Below are 23,762 nucleotides of genomic sequence, written 5' to 3'. Positions count from 1 at the left end.
ACTATATAAATGGTCTGACATTTTTTTAAGTATGCATGAAACAACTTGCATAAAAGAAAACATTTGTTATTGTCTGTACATGGTGTTTACATTAAATATGATAATTTTGACACCCACAAAGCACATAATTTTTTCCTTTGTTTTGTAAAAAATGAAAGCTGTCATCACTTTAAATGTGTTTTGTGAGCCTTTTCTGTTTTAAATTGTATATACTTAACCAGTTCTTGTATTTTAGGTATTCATTAAGTGATCACTTTGAGAGTAAATTGCCTGAAGAGAGATTGGTAACCTGTTCACCAGTTTACTGCCTCTCTTCTGCTCAGCACTACAACTTCCCACTCACCAGCAGCAGGTCCTCATTCTACCATTCAGTGGTACCCTCACAACTTCGGTTCTTCTGTCATATGAGTGATGTTTAGCAAATTTACTTTCTTTTTTTTCTTCTGCTTCATGTTAACAATGACATTATTGGCAAATGATCATCCTTGCTTTGAATAGACACTAAAGGTGAAAGGTGAATAAATGCATTAAATTTGATTATATTATTCTAAATGTATTAGTACTGGTACTGCATTTATAAAACTATTCTAAAAATAGCTGGCAAACCTATGGCACCATGTTTCAAAATGCATATATTCTGCTTTGAAAGAGGTTGTGTTTGTTTGATTTATTTCATGCGGTATTCAACAGTGTAACAAAAGTGCAATTCAACATTTGAGTTATTTCAGCTAACTCATCTGTATCCAGCAATCAAGTTTCACACACAGACAAAAAAAGATTTTTACTTTCATCTTGTGTGAAATCTCTGATTTACATTTCAGCAGGGGTGCCAGAACTATGAAGAATTATGGTATACTTAATTTATGAACTTTGGTGAAAGTGAACACAAATCAAGTTTCACTCTCTATTTGTGGGTCAGGCATTTCAACAAATAATCCAAGCGTTCTTGGTGCACCAAAAAACATAGTTTATTCATAATGTAGGAGTAATAAAATATGAGTATATGAATGCACTGTATATATCGACAACGGACATGAACAACACAGCACATAAATCTCAGTTAGCATTGTTTGATCTTTTTCTCTCTAATAGATAAAGATACAATACTTATGAATCCTTTAATTAATTCAGGACTGACTTTTAAATGTTCTTGTCAGTGTCCCAAACTTTCAGTCAGTTTGGAGGAATCATTTTTTTCTAGTTATAAAATTTCTTAGAGCCTGCGCTTTGATTTCTTGACAGTTCACCGGCACTCACTTACATCTCCCAACTCCTCTCTGAGGGTGTGTATATTTGGCTGTGTGCATGTGTTTGAGGGTGTGTGTACCACATGCTTTGGAATATGCTACCTGCTCTGAATTAATGGAAGGATAGTTTAGGTTTCTCAATGAATTCAGAAGGAGAAATGTATAACTGCTAAAAGACTTATCCCACTTACAGCTTATTATTTTCAGGTAAGGCAACGCCAAAAACCAGATATCTTTGTTAATAAATTAGCTTTGCTCTAACTACTTAGGTACAAACAATGAAGTTCTTGGAAGCAAAAGTATAAAGTGTACTTATCTGTTTTATTCCTTTTGTCTCAGGTGAAGGCAATGCTTCATTCTGATTCATCCACAGTTAGGTTTTCTGTGGCACACATGTATGGATGTTCAGTACACTATCGTCTTTTGTCCAGAATCTTTTCTCTGTTATGGCTTTTTAAACCTTGCGTTTGTTGGATATACTGCAGTTGTAGTCTTTTCAGTTTTCACAACATAGTGGTCCTCTTTTGTTAACATAAAAATTAAATTAGCTGAGGAGTCATTGATCAGTGGATTCCTTTCTTGGGTAAGATGTAAATATTGCTTGTGCCTACAGCTTTGTTGCTTGTGCACCTTACTGTATTTTAGCCAGGCTGAAATCAATGCAGCACCCATCTCCAGTTACATTATGGAATGTCTTTCCTCTCATATAGTCCAGCATTAGCTTAGCGTTTGGAGTAGATGTGTCACTCCAGGCTTTGTTGTGGCCACACGCTCAGCCAAGGGGTCCTGCTATAGAGAAGAAGTTAAGCCTGGCAGTGAGAGGGCAGAGGGCGCTGAAGTATTACTAATGCTTAAAGTGGTTTATAAAGGAAGGAGTGGACAATTTTCCATCACTTCTTTAGGTGCACAAAGGTCCAGTATTTTGGTTGATAATTGGTGCAAAATGTTCTCCATTAAGATTGGCTATGGTTGAATTTTGGTCTTGGTTCACTGATCAAGTGTGGTAAATGGTGTAACACTGAGATATCAGAGTATCTTTAAACTGGGGCTAATTTAGTCTTATCAGATGGCAAACCTAGAAAATGCCTTCTACAGAAAAGCCAATCATGACATCTGTGAACTTGCCCTTTAGCTGAACTGACTTTTGATGGTGTCATTGAGGAGAGGGCCTCAGATGCAAACAGATTCATATAGCTAGCAAATTCAATGCCACTAAGTCCTACGACTTAACTGTGTACAAGTACTGCAGCTCGAATGTAGGTATCTTAGAGGCAGTCCTGCCCAAAATCTTCATTGTATGTTTTGTTCTGCAGACTAGTCAGCCTCAGTTATAGACAACAGAGAAAAAATGTGGTGGTCCAGTCAGCATTTACTTGAATATGTAGGGATGTGCTGATCGATCGGCCGGGCAATTTTCACTAAAAAAAAGACTCGTTTGTGATTGGTAAAAAGCCTGATCACTAAAACCGATATTTTCATCCCCAGCTTTTCTAAGCTTTATGGTATTTTTAGTGCTCTTTTACGCGAAGTAATACAGTAGTTGAGCCAGAGTGTGTACTTTTTTTTTTTTTTTGCAGCAGACTTCCTGCTGTGTAAACAAAGAGCAGCAAGGAGAAGCTTGTTTTATCAGTGAACAGAGGGGATTGATATATTTTTATGTAACGGCCGACCCCTTTTACCCAGCCGGCAGCTACACCTTCAAGACCAGTGGCCTGGATAATTTACTGAGAAATAATCTACTATCAAGTCGTACTTCTTACCATTTGAACTTTTCCCCACAATCGACGGTGAAAAATATAAGTACACAAACAGGATGTAAAATTAAACAGATTATATGTATTAAATGAAATGAAATATAAAAATAGAAACATATAAATACTACAAATATCCCTCCACCCCAGCAATAACAAAACACCACCAAACATATAGAAATATATACAACAAAAACCCTCCCTTGTCCCTGTAACAAATAAACACACAACACGAAAACAATGAATGATAAACTGAAAATGAATGAGAATGTGAGTCCGGCAATAATGAAACTGTCCTGAAAGCGGATGACTGAATTAGTGATAGAGTTGTTTGAATCTCCCCGAAAAAAATGGAACAGCCTCACCGTGAATCCTCGTGTGAATGGTGGATGATTAAGTCCTACCCCGGGGTCTTTCGTGGTGAGGTCCGTGAAATAAATCCAGCAGATGGAAAAACAAACTGGAGTGGCAAGCGCGATGTGGACAATAACTGGTACCGTTGGTTCGTGGCCGTGAATGAAAAATCTCCTTCTCTCCTCTCTCCTTTTCCTTCTCCTCCTGATGGCTTATATAGTCCTGTGACGGCTGTGATTGAATGATTGTAAACAGGTGTTTTCCAGGTTGGCGGCTGTGGTCTCCTTCCATCATCCGTCCCCCTTTTTTCGGGGACGGCATTAACTGATGCACATAAACAGTAAACGGGACAATGAAACGAGACGCACACAGAACTGACATTTAAACACTATGTGGCCCCGCTACAAGCCTTTATGTTCAAGAAAATGGAGTAATAAACTCAAAAAAAATGATGGGAGAAGTTGTCCTGTGCAAATAGACAAATGACAAGAAAAGCTACTTTAAGGAATTCAGACTTTTATTTTGTCCTTCTAATTAAAAAGGGATACCGCTTGAGTTTGGGCAATGAGATTGTTTAAAATGCAGAAGCTTCCACTTTTAATTGGAAAAAAAAGAAATGATGAAGGCAAATTTAAAACTGCAGCTTAGTAAACTTTAGATATAGAAAATGTATATTTAAACAGTTAAAAGCTGTACAGCAATTAATGATTTAAAATGATTAATTTAACATATGACTTGTGAATAATAATAATCATCATGTACTGTATGTGCATTCACATGTTTACAGTCTTTGGGGAAAAGCGTTATACTGTGAACTGGAATAACATCTAACTTCATTATATATCTATATCAATACATATATAATATTGCAGCTTTTTTAGGCAAAATTTCTACTGTATTGTTAAAGTCTCAAATGTCTGTTCGCCTATTTCTATATTTATATACACAATGTATTGAATTAATTTAAACAAAATATTATTTGAAGATCCCTGCAGATCTGGCCGCAGGGATCTGTGGTATCTGGAGTGAACTTCTCCAGGCTGGTGGTAAGGCAATCTTTGCTTCCATTTGGGAGACTGGCATCATCCCAACTGACTGGAAAACTGGACTTGTCGTCCCTATCTGGAAAGGGAAGGGTGATCGCCTGGATTGCAGCAACTACAGGGGGATAACACTGCTCTTGGTGCCGGGTAAGGTCGTTGCTAGGGTCGTCCTCAATAGGATCCGTGATCACTTGCTCACCTACCAGCGACCGGAACAGTCTGGTTTTACGTCTAAGAAGTCCTACCATCGACCGTATCCTGGCACTGAGGGTTCTCATGAACTGCAAACATGAATATCGGCAGAGTTTCTTTGCAGCCTTTGTCGATTTTCGCAAAGCGTTCAACTCAGTTGATTAAGCTGCCCTGTGGGACACCCTGAGGATTCACGGGATCCCCTCGAGGTTGCTGGATATCATGGCTGGCCTGTACACTGGTACTGTGAGTGCTGTGCAGAGTGGAGGCAGGACCTCTGCGTTTTTCCCAGTTGATTCTGGGGTTCGTCAGGGGTGTGTTCTGGCTCCTACTCTGTTCAATGCTTGTATGGACTGGGTGTTGGGGTCCAGTGGCTGTGGGACATCTGTTGGTGAAGAAAGGTTCACGGATCTTGACTTTGCTGACGATTCTGTGATCTTCGCAAAGTCAATGGAGGCTCTGATCGGGTGCTCGAGAGACTGAGTGAGGAGTCTGAGTGTCCGGGCTTGCGAGTGTCCTGGGTAAAAACCAAGATCCAGGCCTTTAATGACCTCTTGGGTACAGCCATCAGCAGTGTGTCTGTTTGCGGAGAGAGTGTTGACCTTGTTGAGAGGTTTACTTACCTTGGCAGTGACATTCATGTCTCTGGTGACTCTTCCTATGAAGTCGGTAGACGGATTGGGAGAGCATGGGGGGTCATGAGGTCACTGGAAAGGGGTGTGTGGCATTCCTTGTATCTATACAAAAGGACGAAGGTCCAAGTCTTTAGAGCCCTGGTGTTTCCTGTCTTGCTATATGGTTGTGAGACATGGGCACTATCCAGTGACCTGAGACGAAGACTGGATTCCTTTGGTACTGTGTCTCTCTAGAAAATCCTTGGGTACTGTTGGTTTGACATTGTGTTGAATGAGCGGTTGCTCATGGAGTCCTGAATGAGGCATATCACCTGCATTGTGAGGGAGCGTCAGTTACGGCACTATGGCCATGTGGCGCGTTTCCCCGAGGGTGATCCAGCTCGTAAGATCCTCATTGTTGGGGACCCAAGAGGCTGGACTAGACCAAGGGGTCGCCCACGTAACACCTGGCTGTGGCAGATAGAGGTTCATTTCCGGAAGGGTGGGACTGGACTGCGTCTGCCTGGGGGGTTGCAAACTGGGATCCCGAGTTGTTTCATTGTGTAGTGGGTGCAGCAATGCGCTGTACCCGTGCATGCTCCCCAACTTGACTTGACTTGTTATTTGAAGAAATGAATATTCCCTGTATTACTTTTAATGCAAAATATATACTTTTAGTTTTCACTTATAAGTCTGTTGCAATTTGTTTCATAAAAGCTCCTTAATGTTTTATTGGAGATTGTGTTTTTGAAAAACTTAAAAGTGGCTTTTTAGATATTACTGGAATTGTTTCATTTTTCATATAGTTGACCATTTCCTACTGTTTAATTGTATTCTTTTTTTACAGCCGGTATGGAAATCCTGAGGAACTGAAAGAACTGATAGACACTGCTCATTCTATGGGAATAGCAGTACTGCTGGATGTTGTCCATAGTCATGCTTCAAAAAACACTGAAGATGGACTGAACCAGTTTGATGGAACTGACAGTTGCTTTTTCCATTCTGGATCACGAGGGAATCATAATTTGTGGGACAGCAGACTTTTTGACTACTCCAAGTAAGGCTGTAGCTTTATAGGAATGTTTTCATCATGTTCATTCATTTAATCTTCTACTAGATAGTTATTTTGGAGAATATGTGCAACTAAAAGATAATGTAAACATGTCAGTTAGTTAGTTTCAACCCACATAGTCCTGAACAGGGTTGTGGGGGTCTGCTGGAGCATATCACAGCTAGCATAGGGAGCAAGGCAAGAGCAAACCCTGTACAGGACACCAGTCCATCACAGTGTAAACATTTAATTACACTGTAAATTAAAAGTAGACATAATTATTTTTTTTAGGTCATTTAGTGTGAGTTATATTAATTAACACATGCATTTTCATTTACTGTGTTCAGGAAAGCTACACATGCTGAAAAATGCTTAAAATACTTTGTTTATACTTAACAAGTATGTGTGTGTGTGTGTGTATGTATGTATATACAGACATATTTTATAATATTTGGCCAAGTGTTGAGCTTTGCCAAAAATATTAATAGATACTTGTAAGGATTTAAGGAAACTGGTTTGAATCTCCATTGTGATATTTGCATCTCTTCAGAAATATATGTTAACTAAGCTTTCTAACCAATATTACTTCATAATGGCTTACCCAGTTTGAATGTCATTTCTGCTTGATACAAACAAATTGACTGCTTGATACACACTTCTATCACAGTGAAGTAGAACAGAAGAATGTGACTGACTTTGTACCTGGATCTTAACATTGTATTATCAATTGACTGCAAAAAGTAATAAGTTCAGTTTGAAACTTTCAGTAAATGTCCCAGCAGTTTTGACCTCAACACCAATAATACTAGACATGTGTGGAAGGCAGACTGATGTTGCCCTTCATCCTTTATGATCATTTAGCTCAGCGTTTCTCAACCTTTAAGTATTTGTGACCTGAGATTTCATAACAGTTTTAATCGCGCCCCCCTAACGTTTTTTTGAAACCCTAATAAAATTTATTCCTATATTTTTTGCTGCCGCTACAAGTTTAAAATTTCCCTACGAATAGTGAAATTACGCCACATATGGCAACATTCGCACCCCCTTTTTTGTTACTTTTGCCCCACAGTTTGAGAACCGTTGATTTAGCTTTTTTTTTTTTTTTTTGCAGAAAAAAATAATAAAAATGCATTAATCATTCATTCATTTAGCTTGCTAACCAATTTTCTATTAAGGCAATTATTTGTAGAGATGAATGAAGACAGAACTAAAAATATGTTAATATATTAAGCATTTATGTATTTTATATAATTTTCATCCACTGCAAGTTATCTGTATATTTAATGTATTTAAGTATGAATGTGTCTTAGTTGTGTGTGAGGTTGAGTCAAGAGGTTAGCTCAATTATTTAACATAAAAAACAATAAAGATGCTACAGAATCTTCAAAAATTTAAGAAAGAGGTCATGAGGTCTTGAACTTTTGCAATGAGCCAATGCAAAATTGATGGTGGTTATTGGCAGTTTCAAAAACTTCAGAGCTTATTTTGGGCCTCTTTAAGATCGTCAGCAGTAGAAATAAAAAGATTAATGCACTTTTTGAGTAATGAAGAAATAATTAATTTTCTTAACATTTTTTAGTTTTTTCAAAAGTTTAAAGACCCACTTAGTGTGTTTTGGAAAGTTTTCCTATTTTGCTAAACTTTATATGTTTCTGTGCAAATTCTTATCTTAATGTTCATACCCAAAATATAGGGACCTTATTCTTTTAAAATTTTCCTGTGGTCATGCTTCCCATCTTCCTTAAAATGCAGGTGTACAAAATATTTGTAATCGTGGGACCTTAATTATTTTTCATTCAGATGACATACATCTGCTTGAATTTCCTGTTTTTTTTCTGTTGTCAAGCTGTAGTCTATGTAATACAGGAATTTATCAGCATTAAATTAACAATCTGTATGGTATACTGTGAAACACTGCCACTTTTGTTTTACATTTTTATGGTGCTGATACCCTACACAAATCTATATGCACTTCTATCTTTAGCAGCTGGATACATTTCAAGAGGTTCAGTAAGGGAATTTTTCAGGTTGTGGCATTTCCATTTTGGATAAACAAATTGCTTCTTTTTTATGGCATTTATTTTCCCACTTTTCCTTGGTGTGTTCTATCCAACTGTTTGTACAAAAAAACAGTGAGACATCTGATGAAAGAAAAAATATCAAATAACATATTGACAAACACAACACATAAACTTCAGGGATGAATGTAACATAGTAAGTCTGTTAAAGTGAGTATCTTGAAAGGCTTCTATGGGTTTTGCTTTGTTTGCTTTTCGATCTAGGGATCTTTGATAATGTGAAGCCCTAAGCCATCTGGACATTTTTCCCAGAAGACTATTGACTATCACTCTCCTTGCTTTTGACGTTATTGATGTTTAAGCCATTGAGAGATCTTTTAATCCTTTCTTCTGTGTCAGCATACACCACTGTTTAGAAGCCGCCTTTTAAAAGTTAGGGTAGTGATACTGATGCTAACAAATCATGGTTAGAAATGTTTAGAAATCCTCTACTTTGTTGTTTCTGCAAACAGTTTTCATATTTTGCTAAAAATATAGTTTTGGTCCACCTTTTTTAAACATTAAATTTAAAATCAATATTTTGATTAAATGATTTTAATCTTATTTTCTATGGCAGCACACTTCTCATATATAGGCACAGAGTGCTATACACATTTGCAAACATAATAGTTGAAAAGGGGCATTCGACAAAAACAAAAAAATAAATAAATAATAAGCTTGTTGATTTATACTTGTATATTTACATATATGTATGGACCTTTCACATAAAATGGCTCCTAAAAGTAATAATTTAGGTAAATAATACTGTGTTTAATAAATATATTATATTATGCCATTTGAAAGCAGAGTAAAAGAAAATAAATCACTAGTTCAATTAAACTTCAATCCAATTAAACTTCAATAATAATAAACTTCTGAATCTAGAGCAAAAAGGCCACCTACTTCATCCATGGCAATTCTACTGTGCAATTCTGTTCAGGCTAGTGTTGATTATTTTTTACCAATAAGGCAGAGATCTGAAATTGGATCCATCATACTAGTGACTCCCTTCCACCCTAAGATCCTATTACATGGTAAAATTCTTTGTAGCAACAGATCAAACTTATTGCCACAATTTATATCAGCAATGTCACTACATATTAAAGTGCACTGCAAAAGTAATGGGTCTACTTTACTGTTATATTGGCAGGTAGGTCACTGCAGATCTTGTGACTAAAGATTTCCCTATAGATTTGATTAAAAAGCTTTAATTCTGACCTATTAACACAAATAGAAGTAAAATCAAACTTCTTATTTTTAATATAATCCCCGTAATATTCACAAAGTGTTTTGAGATAGGAATGTCTAGTCTTGCTTGGGCTACCCATTCTACTGTTGTTTACTTGCCATCTTCACTATTGTTATAGCACATCCCACAGAGTTATTCTAAAGATTTTAAGATGGATGATCTGCTTTTTGTGTTCACAGTCTACACCCTGGAGAGTAGTCATTAATAAGTTATTTGAGTTAAAAAGGGATCAACAGCTTTCAGAAATAAATGTCAAAAGGATGATTTTAAAATTGGCTATTAACTTAGCTTAAAGTCTATATCGAGCCTTGGAGAGTTGCATGTAGGCAGTTATTTTAAACTCTTTTATAGTCCTTGTTGAAATGTTTTTTAATTAACTTTGGACTAGTAAATCAACAAACTTTCAAGGACCCATTTATTTTGATTACTGCAATTTCAGTTGTACAAGCATTAAGGAAAGCTATTGTTAATGTGGAAATATGACAATTAAAGACTAGATCAGCAAAAATAATGAACACACACACACACACCTGTAACATTTTTATTCTTAAATTAAATGGCCTCTATTGTATTTTATAGCTATTAAAAGAACGTTTTTCCTAAAAACTTGATTAGGGTTTAAAGGAAGGATGTTTTCCACTTTTATAAATATTTTTGTAAGAAAAAGTGAAGATTATTTTTTTTATTTCACCAAGTATTGCACATATTCAAAACTTGTTTTTGAACCGAAACTAGCTCAAAGCCCTGGAAATTTACCGGAGGTATTTCTAATTTTGTGTGCACAAAATATTGTCAACAAATGCTTAAACATTCAGTTTATTACTAGAATGTTTCCGATTAAGAAGTCCTGTTCACATGTCATCTTTTAAGCATAATACCTAACTTTCAGACACACTGAGCATTCTTGTAACACATTTGGTTTCTTGCAACATAATTTAAACTATATTTTTACACCTATTATTCTCTTCAAAAATTCCTTTGTCTCTCACTTACACTCTTGTCTTGCTTGTGCAATTTCATAGCACATTTCCCAACTTCTTATGCTCCTGTTCCCATATGCTTTGTTTTTGGCCTATTGCCACTAAATGAATGGCAGTTTAGCTAAGAGATCTGCTGCTAAGTTTATCAAGACCCCTTCTTGATTTTCATAATTGATTAATACTGGTATATGTGCAGGGGAACCACTCTTGAGACCCACAAGGACCCACCTTGAGCGAAATATATATTGTCACGCTTGGGTCACAGATTTGCACAGAGACACAGGAGGTTGTAGAAAAAATAAAGGAACTTTATTCAAAGCACTGCAAACAAACATTTGTCTTTTTTCGAAAGTTTAAACGTGCTCCATGACAAGTCAGAGATGACAGTTCCGCTAGGAACAGAGAAAGTCTGAGAGAGAGATAAGGAGATCAATTTAACAGACTGAAAGAAGCCCATGCAGGCTTTTTGAGAAGGCAGAGCACCGCGCGAGAGGCACATTACGCGACAGAGGCGGCCAGAAGGGAAAGGAGAAATGTGAAGGTAGTCCGTCTATGTTTCCTAGGGGTTTCCTTGGGGTTTTCCCAGGGGCGTCTGTATCTTTTGGGGGTACGATTAGCTTTGCAGCTCACACCCCCTCCCTCAGCTTTATTCACGTTTTCGTGAATCAAGCGATTCTCCAGACCAGGTTCAAACAGACGTGAGAGGACATCAGCATTAATGTGCTCAGAGCCAGGTCGATGCCTGACTTCAAAACTGTAAGGTTGTAATCATAAAAACCACCTCATGAGACGGGAGTTTGTATCTTTTTGACGGTATAACCATTGAAGTGGAGCATGATCAGTTACTAATGTGAACTTTCGTCCCCATAAGTAATAGCGTAGTGCTTCTATAGCCCATTTAATAGCCAAACATTCTTTCTCAATAGTTGAATAATTGCGTTCTCTGGGGAGTAATTTCCTACTCAAGTATGTGATAGGGTGTTCTTTAGCCGACAACATCCGATAGTCAGTTGCTGACGGTTGACGACGTTCCGGTCCACGGTCAAGTTGACGAGGATACTCTGGGTGATCCCTTATAGGTTGTAATACAGGATACGGAGTACCGAAGCCACCGTTTGTTCGCAAAGCGGTCTGCGAGCCTTCTAAACGTTGGGAAATAACATCCAGTGATTCAAGGTTGTGACGAAGAAACTTCTCTCGGATGGGTGCAGGTATTCCAAACAGCACTATGTTCATAACAACCTTTTCCACGATGCGCTCTATCTTATCTCCCTCAAACCAGCAATGCACTTTATGAATCAAATCTTGTATTTGTGCACGGATGGAACTGTCCATATCCAGCCTCCAGTTGTAAAGTGCAAAACCTTTCGACAAAAAAGTTGTGGCTTTCCACAAAACAATTTGATCTTTCAAAAAACCATAATCACCAAGCTTTTCGGCAGGTACATTTCGTAATGAAAGAAGGGCGTCACCAGATAAGAACGGGATGACGATAACAGCCCAATGACGTTTGTCCCATCCTAACAAAGTCGCCACTTGTTCAAAAGCCAAAAGAAACATCTCCGGGTCATCAGACGGACCCATCTTCGTCAGCACATTCTTAGCATTGTCCGGAAGCGGAGGCAGAGGAACAACTTGCCTAACATTTTGCAGAGGTGGAGGAGGATCATCCTCCAGATTGTAAGGGAGTGGAACATTCTGGGCGATTTGAGAAATGTATTCGGCTTCCAACTGTGCATCCATCTGTGCAACCACTCCTGGTACCACTTATCACGCTTGGGTCACAGATTTGCACAGAGACACAGGAGGTTGTAGAAAAAAAAAAAAGCACTGCAAACAAACATTTGTCTTTTTTTGAAAGTTTAAACGTGCTCCATGACAAGTCAGAGATGACAGTTCCGCTAGGAACAGAGAAAGTCTGAGAAAGAGAGAGATAAGGAGATCAATTTAACAAACTGAAAGAAGCCCATGCAGGCTTTTTGATAAGGTGGAGCACCATGCGAGAGGCACATTACACGACAGAGCCGGCCAGAAGGGAAAGAAGAAATGTGAAGATAGTCTGTCTATGTTTCCTAGGGGTTTTCCCAGGGGCGTCTGTATCTTTTGGGGGTACGATTAGCTTCGCAGCTCACAATATGCACAAAAAATGAAAATCTACCAGTCCTCCTGTCAGATTGTTTTCAGAGCTCTCTATTAATGGCCCACAGACAAACCTGAGTCATTCATTTAAAAAGAAGAATATTTGAAAAGGGATGCCTATGTTACTGAAGTGCTCTGTTCCTTCTCACAATGCAGTCCCAGAGTAGTCTAATATTATCTTTGTAGGCAAAACTGTCAAAGAAAATAAGCCACAATATATTAATTTAACAAAAGGAGGTCCTTAATAGCATTAATGCTGATCCAGAACTTTACATTAAAGTTCTGAATACAAGTTAAAGCAGTCTCCAAGTTTTTATAGCTTGGAAACCTCTCCCCCCCAAATCTTCCCTTAAATCTTAGTTCATATCAACAAGAGTTAGGTCATGTCTGATTACCCTTAGTTAGCAAACATTTATCAACTGTGTTGCTTACAGAGATCATTAATTGCCTTATCAGTAACTGCCTGTCCTTGAAATTCCAAGATACTCTGAACCTATATAAAGATACAAATTTGGTTACACCTTAAAGAAAATAACTGTCCGCCTGCCTTTTCATTTCCAGCTACCCTTTTTGAATACCCTACTTTCAAAATGTGATATTTTGTGAACTCTGAAATGAAACTCTGCTTTAAAATCTCAAACTGGTGAAAGATAATGTCATTATAGCCTAGACTAGAGAGATGTTTCATTTGCACGGCTGGACTTTTATAGCTAGAGATTATTCATCATCGCCTTATGCTGAGTATGCACTTCAAGACTAAATAGGTGGTCTGAATGCTCTAAATCTCAGTTGTTGCTTGTGCTCATTTAGCATACACCAACTCCTTTTAAGGCTAGTGATCCTTAGGTGATATTAGCAAAGGACAAATGACTTTAACTGATTTCTTTCAGTTTTATTTGTTTAAAAGCTGTTAAGGTATAGGCATGGTCATTGTTTTCTGGTAATATTCAGTTTGGGATCTGGTAAGCACATATGCAGAACATAAGGGAAAACTGCACACAACATTGAACCACCCTCTGGTGAATGCAAAGTTTAAAAGGGCATTTTGAATGTGGATTTCAAAGAAAACTATGTAAAACTTGCACAAAAAAAAAAAATGTGAACCTTGTAGACATTGCATGTAAAGTCAAACAACATATTTTAGGGTATATTGAAGGGGTATAAACAGAAATTTAAATACTGTTTAAAACTTAAGGACACGTTTAATGCAGCAATGATAAGAAACAAGCTATGCTTATACTGTATAATCTGTTTTTTTTTTAAATTTTTTTAAATTTATTAACATCAAATAACACTCCATACACATAACTTGAGTTTTACAAAAAGAGAAAGGTTCGAAACAAATCAACCCCCACCCCTGAGAAAGAGAGCTAGGCCAGCAGTGTAAAACTTTATACTAGTAAAGACAAATATATAGATAAAATAATAAATGAATAAAGATAAATGGAGTAAAAGTGGGGAGAGAACCTGCTTCCTCAATTTAAATGCTTATTCTAAAATGTTACTGATTAGCTCCTGCCAGATTTTGAAAAGGTTTTGTACAGATCCTCTAAGTGAAAATTTGATTTTTTCTAATTTCAAATAGTATATAACATCAGTTACCCACTGACTTAAAAGAGGAGAGTTAAGATTCTTCCAGTTGAGCAAGATAAGTCTACGTGTCAATAGTGTAGTAAAGGCAATTACAGTTTGTTTGTCCTTCTCCACTTTAAGCCCATCTGGAAGTACACAAAACACAGCTGTTAGTGGAATAGGAGGGATTGTGACACCAAGGCTGTCTGAAAGGCATTTAAAGATTTTGCTCCAAAATGATGTTAATTTGGTGCAGGCCCAAAACATGTGACCCAGTGAGGCTGGAACTTGATTGCAGCGTTCACAGGTTGGATCTTACCCTGGAAACATTTTGGACAATTTTAAACAAGAGAGATGAGCTCAATATATAATTTTAAGTTGAATAATTCTATGCTTTGCAAATATGGAGCTCAAGTGAATTCTGTGCATTGCTGCTTCCCACTCCTTTTCTGAAATATTGAGTAAGAGATCCTTTTCCCACTGTTCTCTTAAGGGAGGGACTGTAAAATAGTTTTATATATTACAGAAATGCTGTCTGAGTACTCGAGACTGATCAATATTTTTTCTGGTATAGATGTAGTTGGGAGGTGAGGAAAATTGGACAGGTTCTGTTTAACAAAGTTTCGAATTTGAAGGTAGTGAAAGAAATGTGTTGCTGGTAAGTTACATTTGGAGTGTAATTGTTCGTAGGATGCAAAGACGTCTATGTACAGATCTCTAAGTGATTTAATCCTGGATGTTTTCCAGGCATTAAAAACTGCATATGTTTGAGAGGGTGGGAAAAGGTGGTTCTCGTGCAGAGGTGCCACAGATAAAAGCTTCTCTCTCTTAAAATACTTCCTACATTAGTTCCATATTCTGATTGAGTGAAGCACAATTGGGTTCTTAGTATATTGGCGATGACTTGTACTTATTGAGGTACAAAGCAAGGTATATAAAGAAGTACTGCAGGATTTTATTTCTATTGTGGGCCAAGTCTGTGTCTCTTCATCTATTTGTGTCAATGTCCAGGGGCCTCATGTATAAACGGTGCGTACGCACAGAAATGTTGCGTACTCCCGTTTCCACGCTCAAATCGCGATGTATAAAACCTAAACTTGGCGTAAAGCCACGCACATTTCCACGGTAACTCATACCTTGGCGTACGCAATTTATTCCCCCGGTTTTGCAGACTGGCGGCACCCAGCGTCAAAGCAGTGCTACTATTCCTGTGTGATCACCCTTTCTTAGATCCACATTCCTGGCGCGGCTTTATAAATACACTGAAATTAATTGCATATTGTTTATTAGTGTAATGCATCTGATTGTAATTAACCTGTAGCAATATAATGGTCCAGGGAATAGCCATAGTATTCTAAATACCATAACTGCTTTGGCGTTGTAACTCTCACTGCATCTTCTTCTTCTTTCAGCTGCTCCCGTTAAGGGTTGTAACAGCAGATAATCTTTTTCCATATTACTCTCACTGCACCACTCGGAGTATTTATATCACTGTATCTGAGTGGGAAATCACAGCAGCAGCTGATCGGAAAGAGAATTATCGGTATACAGTATGAAGCAGACACTGCCTGAGCCACAGCAAAACGCTTTAGAGAATTCCCAGTACGGACTTCGCGGTTTAGAAACAGTTTCATCCCAAGAACTATAAACGCACTAAATCAGTCCATCAAGTGCTCCTTGTAGAACTGTTTGTACTTATAAGTACAATCACCTCACTGTAAACTTGGGATACAGTTATAATATTGCACAACCTGCGCCACTTTATAAAGCGCGTATTTACATATGATGACGGTATTCATTTTTAAGATGAAATGCAGCAAAATATGTTGATTATATTATACAGATAAAAGTTTAACTTCATTTAAATAATCTGTATTGTTAATAATTAAACATGTGAGGACACGGTGCCACAGCGCTAGCTAGTTCAGGGATTGTTCCTGCATTGCGTTGTATTCTTGCTGGTGCTGACGCGACACTGGAAAGATAGACAGATATAATAATTAAACATGTACTACGAAGATATTTCAATGTTCCTTAAAAGTTTTGAAGAATCGGCGTTCTAAGCTTACAGATGGCTTCACGTCTATTACATAGCTGATTGTGTGGCGATTGGGTTTTTGGAGAAAGAAAAGTAAGGACAGGAATTGGAGGTTAGTACGTTTGAAAGAGACAGTACTGCTGTGATAAACTATTTCATCGATGGTCGCACATGGCGCAGCAAGCCTCTTGCGTGAGATATGAACAATCACTGCGCCACCGTGTTCCCATGTTTAATAACATGCTTTCATTCCTATCATCATGAAAAAGATATCACTTATACATCTCAGTATTTTAATTATTCAGAAAGCTGTAATATCACGAATGTAATGGATTCTGTGTCCTGTCGGAGAAAGAGAAAGAACGGAAGCACGTAGTGATTCACACACATAGAGCACATAGAAGATCAAACACAGAACAAAGCATTTAATGTGCTACTTGAGAAACTAGTAAAATAAACGATTTTAAGATGAAGGTTATGATGTTCTACTTTAATGGCAAAATAAATTATGTGATTAAAGTGGAAATTTCAAGATTAAAGTTGACATTTCGTGCTTTTTTCCCACTGTGTGCCTATTTTTTTGTCTGTACCCTAATAAGCTTTCATATGACTCTCAGACGGTGGGCTACGACTCGCCTTTTCACGGCGACTTTGATATGTGATTTCTTTTTTATTTCGGGCACTGTGCGACTTTGTGAACTTGATCTTTCGAGTTTCTCCGACACTCTGTCACTCTATCAACTTTCTTTTGTTGATTATACCACTGTTTAAACCAACAAATAGTACGTTTTTCCTTTGCCTCCACTTGGTATTCGCTGAAATTCTTATATTTTCCCCTGTGCTTTTCCCATTGTCTTTTCACAGAAGGCTATTTATATTGATTTGCATATTCAAAGAGGCGTAATTCTGGGAGGAGTTCGGGCGGGACAGAAGGCGCGTGCACGTGCGTTACTTTTCACGCTGATCGGGATTTATTTAGTGGAAGAACGTGAAAGTTTGCGTGCGCACAGATTCCTGCATCTGGATTTTTCTGTGCGTACGCACAATCCCGCTTTTGTGCTTACGCCATGTTATAGTGTGAGTTCTACGCAATACATGAGGCCCCAGGTTTTTATAGTTTGTATATTTTCCACCCAGTAATAAAATTGAAAGTTAGATAGAACCATGCCGCCTTCCGCCTTAAGTTTTTTGTAGGGTCACTCTTTGGATATGTGGATGTTTTGAATTCCAAGTAAATGAGGTTATGGTTGAGTCTCATTTTTTTAAAATGATCTATTGATGTATATTGGGATGTTATGAAATAAAAAGAGAAGCTTCGGAAGGATATTCATTAACAATATTAATTCTTCCAGCTAAAGTCTTGCTTAATTTTTTCCATACAGATGGTAAAATTTTGTTGATAAAGAGCTTGATATTTACTTGTGATGTTTACCCCTAGGTATTTAAACTGATCTGCGATGATAAAAAGGGAAGATGTCCAATCGAATATTGTATGCTTGAGAATTCACTGGGAAGAGCACACTTTTATCCAAATTGATTCTGAGACCAGAAATCTTTTGAAATTCTGTTAGTGCTGTTAGGACTGCAGACACAGTATTTTGTGGGTCTGATATATACAGTACCATATCATCTGCATAAAGAGAAACTTTCTGTTCCAGTCCTTCTCTGAAAATCCCCTTTATCTCAGTAGCATTTCGACAGTGAATTGCAAGTGGCTCAATGGCGATTGCAAAAAATAGTGGTGACAATGGGCATCCTTGTCAGGTACCACACTGTAGTTTAATGTAGTCTGAATTGATGTTAATATAAACTGAAGCTTCTGTATTGGTATACAGTAATTTGATCCATGCACAAATGTTCGGGCCCAACCCAAATTTCTCCAATGTAGTGAAAAGGTAGTTCCATTCAACCATGTCAAATGCTTTTTCTGCATCCAATGATAATATCATCTCTGGATTGTTTGAGTTTGTTGGTGAATGCATTGTATTATGTTTATATAATCTTATTACTGTGCCTTTCTCAGTACAGACTGCTGGAAGGTTCTTTATCTCATCACTGATACAGTCAACATGCAGTAGTATCTAGCTTTGCATACTATTCAATTTAATACCTTAGTTGGACAAATGAACAGAGTATAGAAGATCACGAGTTAAGTGCTAAAATTTGCTCATAGAAGAAGTATGTCTTTAATAATAAGAAAAATTGAAAAGATAACATTCATATTCTTTGAGTTTTTATTTTTTTAATTTTTTTTAAAGGATGTTGCAGTGCTGGGCCATGGAAGGTTTAATTTAATATTGTAATAGTTTATAGCTATTACCCTAACATATTTCAGTATTAGGTTATCCACAAATGCACTCAGCACGTAGCAAGAAGTTTTAATTTTGTACCAAAAGTGAACATTTGAAATTTTGTTTCCTCCGATAATGCTTTGATAATATTTTCCTTTTTAGTTTTTTCATAGTAGGCAGTCTATAGAAAACTTCCCTGTGTACATTAAAAAAGTAGTGTTAACTAAAATCATATGGAATTCTTTTTTTTTTTTTACTTTAATTATAGTAATATATTTTACAATAGAACCCTTACGAGAAGCATTTAAAGATAATGTTTGCCATCTTTTGAAGGTATTGTCTTCATTTTCATTTCAAAATGTAGTGTCCAATCTAGATAAAAAAACTGAGTTACTGTATATTGTGACGTGATGGATGGTACCCACTGTATGTTGACAAAGTACTACAGAGACAAAAATACATTTCCCCTTGATAAAAACAAGATATTCAAAATGTATCATTAGGCTGTGCACTCTTACTCTCTGAACCTTTTTAATGTACTTAGTCTATGCTGCTGCATATTTTATTCTTTGTTTTATTTTAAATCCTTGCATATAAACCCTTGATTCCCTCCATTAGTTGTATGCAAAGCCCCTAGGTCAGTTTTTTTTTTTTTTTTGGCACCCATTACCCCAAGCTTACACACACATACCCCATTTTAAATGTGTGGCAGGTGTTTAGCACAAGCTATTTATACACATCTTTATTAGCTTTATTGGCTTATGTTTTCTCAGTTTTCAGAAAAAGAAATAAATTTGTAGTATATTTGATCATAAGCAAGGATGCCTCAGGTTGCATCTTTCTGGGATCATAATGACAGCTGTTTTCCCTGTTCTTTGGAAAAAGATGTATTATATATCTAGTTCTTCATTCTTTCCTTGCTTCAGGGCTTTCAGAAAATCTTGAAGAATAAAACTCAAGTGATTCTATTGCCCTTCACATGGACTAATTTATTGCTAGGACCAAGTCAAGAATATTTTTATTGGAGGGTTAAGCGTATACATCTGTCTGAACCTGTCATGTTTGGCCTCAGGAAAGATTATTTTTAAACCTTCATCCACACCCTCCCACTCATGCCTTCTTCCAGTAACACAAATTAAAACGTCCTTTTGCCTTCACTATTAAAAGATGTTTTCAGTATAAACTGATTTCATGTCATAATACCCTTCAATCTGAAATCCTTATATTAGATATAATATATTTAGGTATAATTTTGATGTTGTATTTAAATTGAATGAGTACCACAGAAAGCAATGACTTGTATTTGTAAACACTAATGCTCATTTGAATTAGGCAAAATTAATAAATTAAACATATATCAAAGTGACAAGATTTTTCAAGATAACTTTTGAATACTATTTTTGATTGAAGTATAGTCACCCTGTTTTGGTTTAAAATGTGTTGCTGAGGAAAATGCAATAGAATTTTTTTTGTGTTTGTAACGTATTTTGTCTGCTTTATTTTACCATTTAATTTTCATTTTCTAAAAATATTTTATTGGATGTATAATTTTAATATAAATTTGTTATTTGCAAAAATATGAATACATTTTTATAAAAAGAGAATAACAAAACAGATTTTTATTGCAAACTGTAATGTGAGTTATGCAGCCTTACTTAGGTTACCTTCCTGGTAATCTGCTAATGATCATTGATCTTTTACATTGCAAGGTAAAAAAATCTGCTGGCATCTTGCCTAAAAACTGTAATCTGCTGAACACATCCAAAAATGATTATGTTCAAAGTTGGTGGTCTTATTAACCTATAGTGACTTTATTCAGATTCAGTTTTGGAAGTCAAATATGAGAACTACGAGAGAGATGTCTGAGCTGTAAAATGAAATTTTTATTAACTGCCTTTTCGTTATCTAAAGTGTGATGCTTGTTTTATATGCAATGTTATTTAAGTGAGTTAAGAAATTCTTATATCTGGTTGTGCTTTTGGGAGACTGTTGTCAGCTTTATGTTTTAATAAAGCAAATCTTTCTGTCCTTTGTTAGAATTATGATTGTTTTTTTATAATAAGGATATGGTTAAAAATATAGAAGGCTTTATAGCTTTATAATAGTGAGAATAATTTAAACTACTCAGGACCTTCAAAAAATATTGAAGCCTTTCACAGTAAAAAAAAATTGTTTTTATGGATGTTCATTTTTTAATAAAAGTAGGATTAACAGCTAAGGCAAGATTTGTCTAAGAGGATACCTTCAAAATTAAAGAAGGATTAAAGTCTATGCATCTTAAACATCTATAGTTTTCATCCTACATAAATATGTAATAACATCTTAACCATGCATACTGTTACTTAAAGTTGGATCTGATCCTGAGCTGTTACCACTCTAAAAATGTTTCACCTTTCATAACATTACTTTTGAATTTAATTATAGTGTTTGCATTGAAATGATAAAGTATTGGTAAATAATAATTTTGCCTATTAATTGTATATAATGGAGTTTGAACATTTTAGAGATTATTAATGACATCTTTAACACCAATAAAATATTAAATGATATCTTTTCCTTTATTTAAAACAAATGCTAAAAACCTGCTTTATCCAATTCAGGGTTCTAGAAAGTAGTACTGGGTGTACTACTTGAATGGAACACAAATCCATTGCTGAACCTACTCTTGCACACTATCTAACACTCACATTCACACAAGGCTTATTTGGACTTAACCTAACATGCACATTTTTACGGATGTGGATGGAAAATCAACACAGACATAGGGAAAGCATGTAGTCTTCACAACTAGGTATGGGTTTGAAGTCCAGGAAGCTGTATCTGTATAGCAGCAGCTTTAACCTATGATTTATCTTGTATATTTATATCTTAGCATTTTTTCATCTCTGCATTAGTGCAGTTATAAAATGTTAATCTGGGTAAACTCAAACAGTTAACTAATTAGGACTACAGTAAGGATAATTTAAATAAACATTGTCAGTGCTAGTTTTGGCAGCATACTCAGAACCAAAACAGTAAGCAATGCAGTTACCTTGTGCTTGTGTATTTATATATGTACAACACTTACTATGTTTCCAGGTAATAAACACAAAATTGTAAGCAAAATAATTTTAAATGTAAATGTTTGCTGTTGCTAGGTTGTTTCCATCAAACTGACTATTACACAATAACAATGATTTGCATAATAATGTTATTTCCTGAAAAAGAAAAAAGAAAATAAACACTACCACATAAGTTTTGCTTTATTGGGGGAAAAAAGTTTGTTCAGTGTGTTTCCATTCTGAATTTAATGTAAATCTCAAAGTTTGTACCATTCACTTTCCTGATGGTTCCATATTCTAGTGATAAGGATGATAAAAATGAAATGTAAATGGACAGGATATACAGGCATGATGTTGTTTTAGCATCCATCCAGTCTCTGATAATTTTTATGTCCCGGCCAAATCCAAGTCAAGAATATTTTATTAGAGGGTTAAGCTTATACTGTCTGAACCTTTGAAAAACTGCTTGCATGATACACTTAGATGAAACTGCTCCTTTGATGCACCACAAGCCAAATGAATGGAAAAGACTGCTCATTAGAAAATGTATGGAGGTTGTAATCAAGAACCCGATAATCCCATATATCAGTCGTGGTTTAACTGAAACACTATAATATTTTAAAATGTCAAGATTAACAATTTAAATGCTTTGTAGTTGTTAAGAACTATTAGTAGGAGGACCACTAGGTAGCCACTAACCACCAGTTTCAACTCAAAAGAACACTGTGACAAATATAGACCTTTGTGCACTGTACAAATTGGTCACTTGTGTTGAGTATAGACCTTTGGGAGAAACATTTGGGGCCAGTAAGAGCAATAAAATCACCATCCACTTCTGTTTATATGCAGTGTGCACAATCATTCACTCAACTCAGCTAAGTAAATTGAAGAAGCAAACAACGTTGTGTACTGCAGTTCAGGTTTTAAAACAAAGATGGCAAGCTGCTGTGTCAAGTGATCATTGAGGACAATCTGTGTACCACCAGTGACCAATCACTCTGGGCCCTGCCCCTTTCTATTTCATGTCCTCACACAGAGAAGGTTGCTCCAAAACTGGCCACTCCAAGTTATTAAATAGAAACTTACCCAGTCACAGTTTCTTACTGTGAAGGTGCTATATATGCAAAATACTGTTTTTGAGTAGAGGACACTTTCAGTGAGTGGAACAGCTGAATACAGCATTTCCAGATCTTACTGCTACATTAAAAACACAAGTGTGAGTTCTTAATCAATATGAAAAAGAAAACAGCCTTATGGGTTTGAATATTCTTTTTATTATTACACGACCTTTTACACGATTTTATTTAACTTGCCCTCTCTGTTTGTCTGGGCCAAATTTTGCAATCAACTTTTTACCCACTTTTACCAAACTGATTACCTTCAAACTCTGCATGCATTCTGATCTCCCGTGATAATGCAATATTTCATCAGTTTTGACAAAGGATCTTTATGTTAATTACATCAAATTTAAATGTCTTGTTTCTTTATATTATACTTTTACCAAATACACACACACACATACATACATACATATATATTGTGATAAAGGTGCTATATAGCTCCCGACCCGGCAAAGACTGACACAGAGGCACATGTAAAAACACAACACAGACTTTATTTTCTTCAGCTGGAGGGCACGTCTCCCCTGTGAACCCCCCAGCCACAACACAGTCCCAAAAGCACTTAATCTCAACAACACAACTCTCTACCTTGGCACCACCACTCCTCCCAGGCAACCTCAACCTCGTCCTCTTCCTCCCGATTCTGGCCCTTGAGTGGTAGATGCTGACTCTTTTTATAGCCCATCCGGAAATGCTCCAGGTGCTTGATCACCTGTTGCTAATTGCACTTCCGGGCGGGGCTGTAGAGGTGTCCATGTTGGCTCCAGGATCCATGCAGCACCCCCTGGCGGCCACCCCAGATCCCCACAGGGTTGTAGAGAACTCCATCTCCCATGGAACCCTGCGGGAAACTGAGGCACCATCATCAACCAGGGAGGGTGCCACCAAGCGTCCCGGGGGAGGTACTGAGGAGCCCATGGCTGCTCCCCCGGAACATAAGCATACGGGGCATCCACAAGACATACATACATATATATATATATATATATATATATATATATGTATATATATATATATATATA

At 36.7% G+C, this 23,762-nt stretch overlaps 1 protein-coding gene across 1 annotated transcript in view; it reads left to right on the top strand.

Moving 5' to 3' along the window:
- Positions 1 to 23,762, top strand: part of gbe1b (glucan (1,4-alpha-), branching enzyme 1b) — a 1,026,151-nt gene that overhangs the window by 464,526 nt on the left and 537,863 nt on the right. Inside the window, exon 7 of the mRNA XM_051926986.1 lies at positions 6,049 to 6,258. Within this exon, the coding sequence (XP_051782946.1) occupies positions 6,049 to 6,258 (210 nt within the window). The remainder of the gene's footprint in view (positions 1 to 6,048; positions 6,259 to 23,762) is intronic.

The sequence above is a fragment of the Erpetoichthys calabaricus genome, chromosome 4, assembly GCF_900747795.2.
Source record: "Erpetoichthys calabaricus chromosome 4, fErpCal1.3, whole genome shotgun sequence".
Taxonomy (NCBI): Eukaryota; Metazoa; Chordata; class Cladistia; order Polypteriformes; family Polypteridae; genus Erpetoichthys; species Erpetoichthys calabaricus.
The sequence above is the reverse complement of the archived record's forward strand: the minus strand, read 5'-3'. Positions and strand labels throughout refer to the sequence as shown.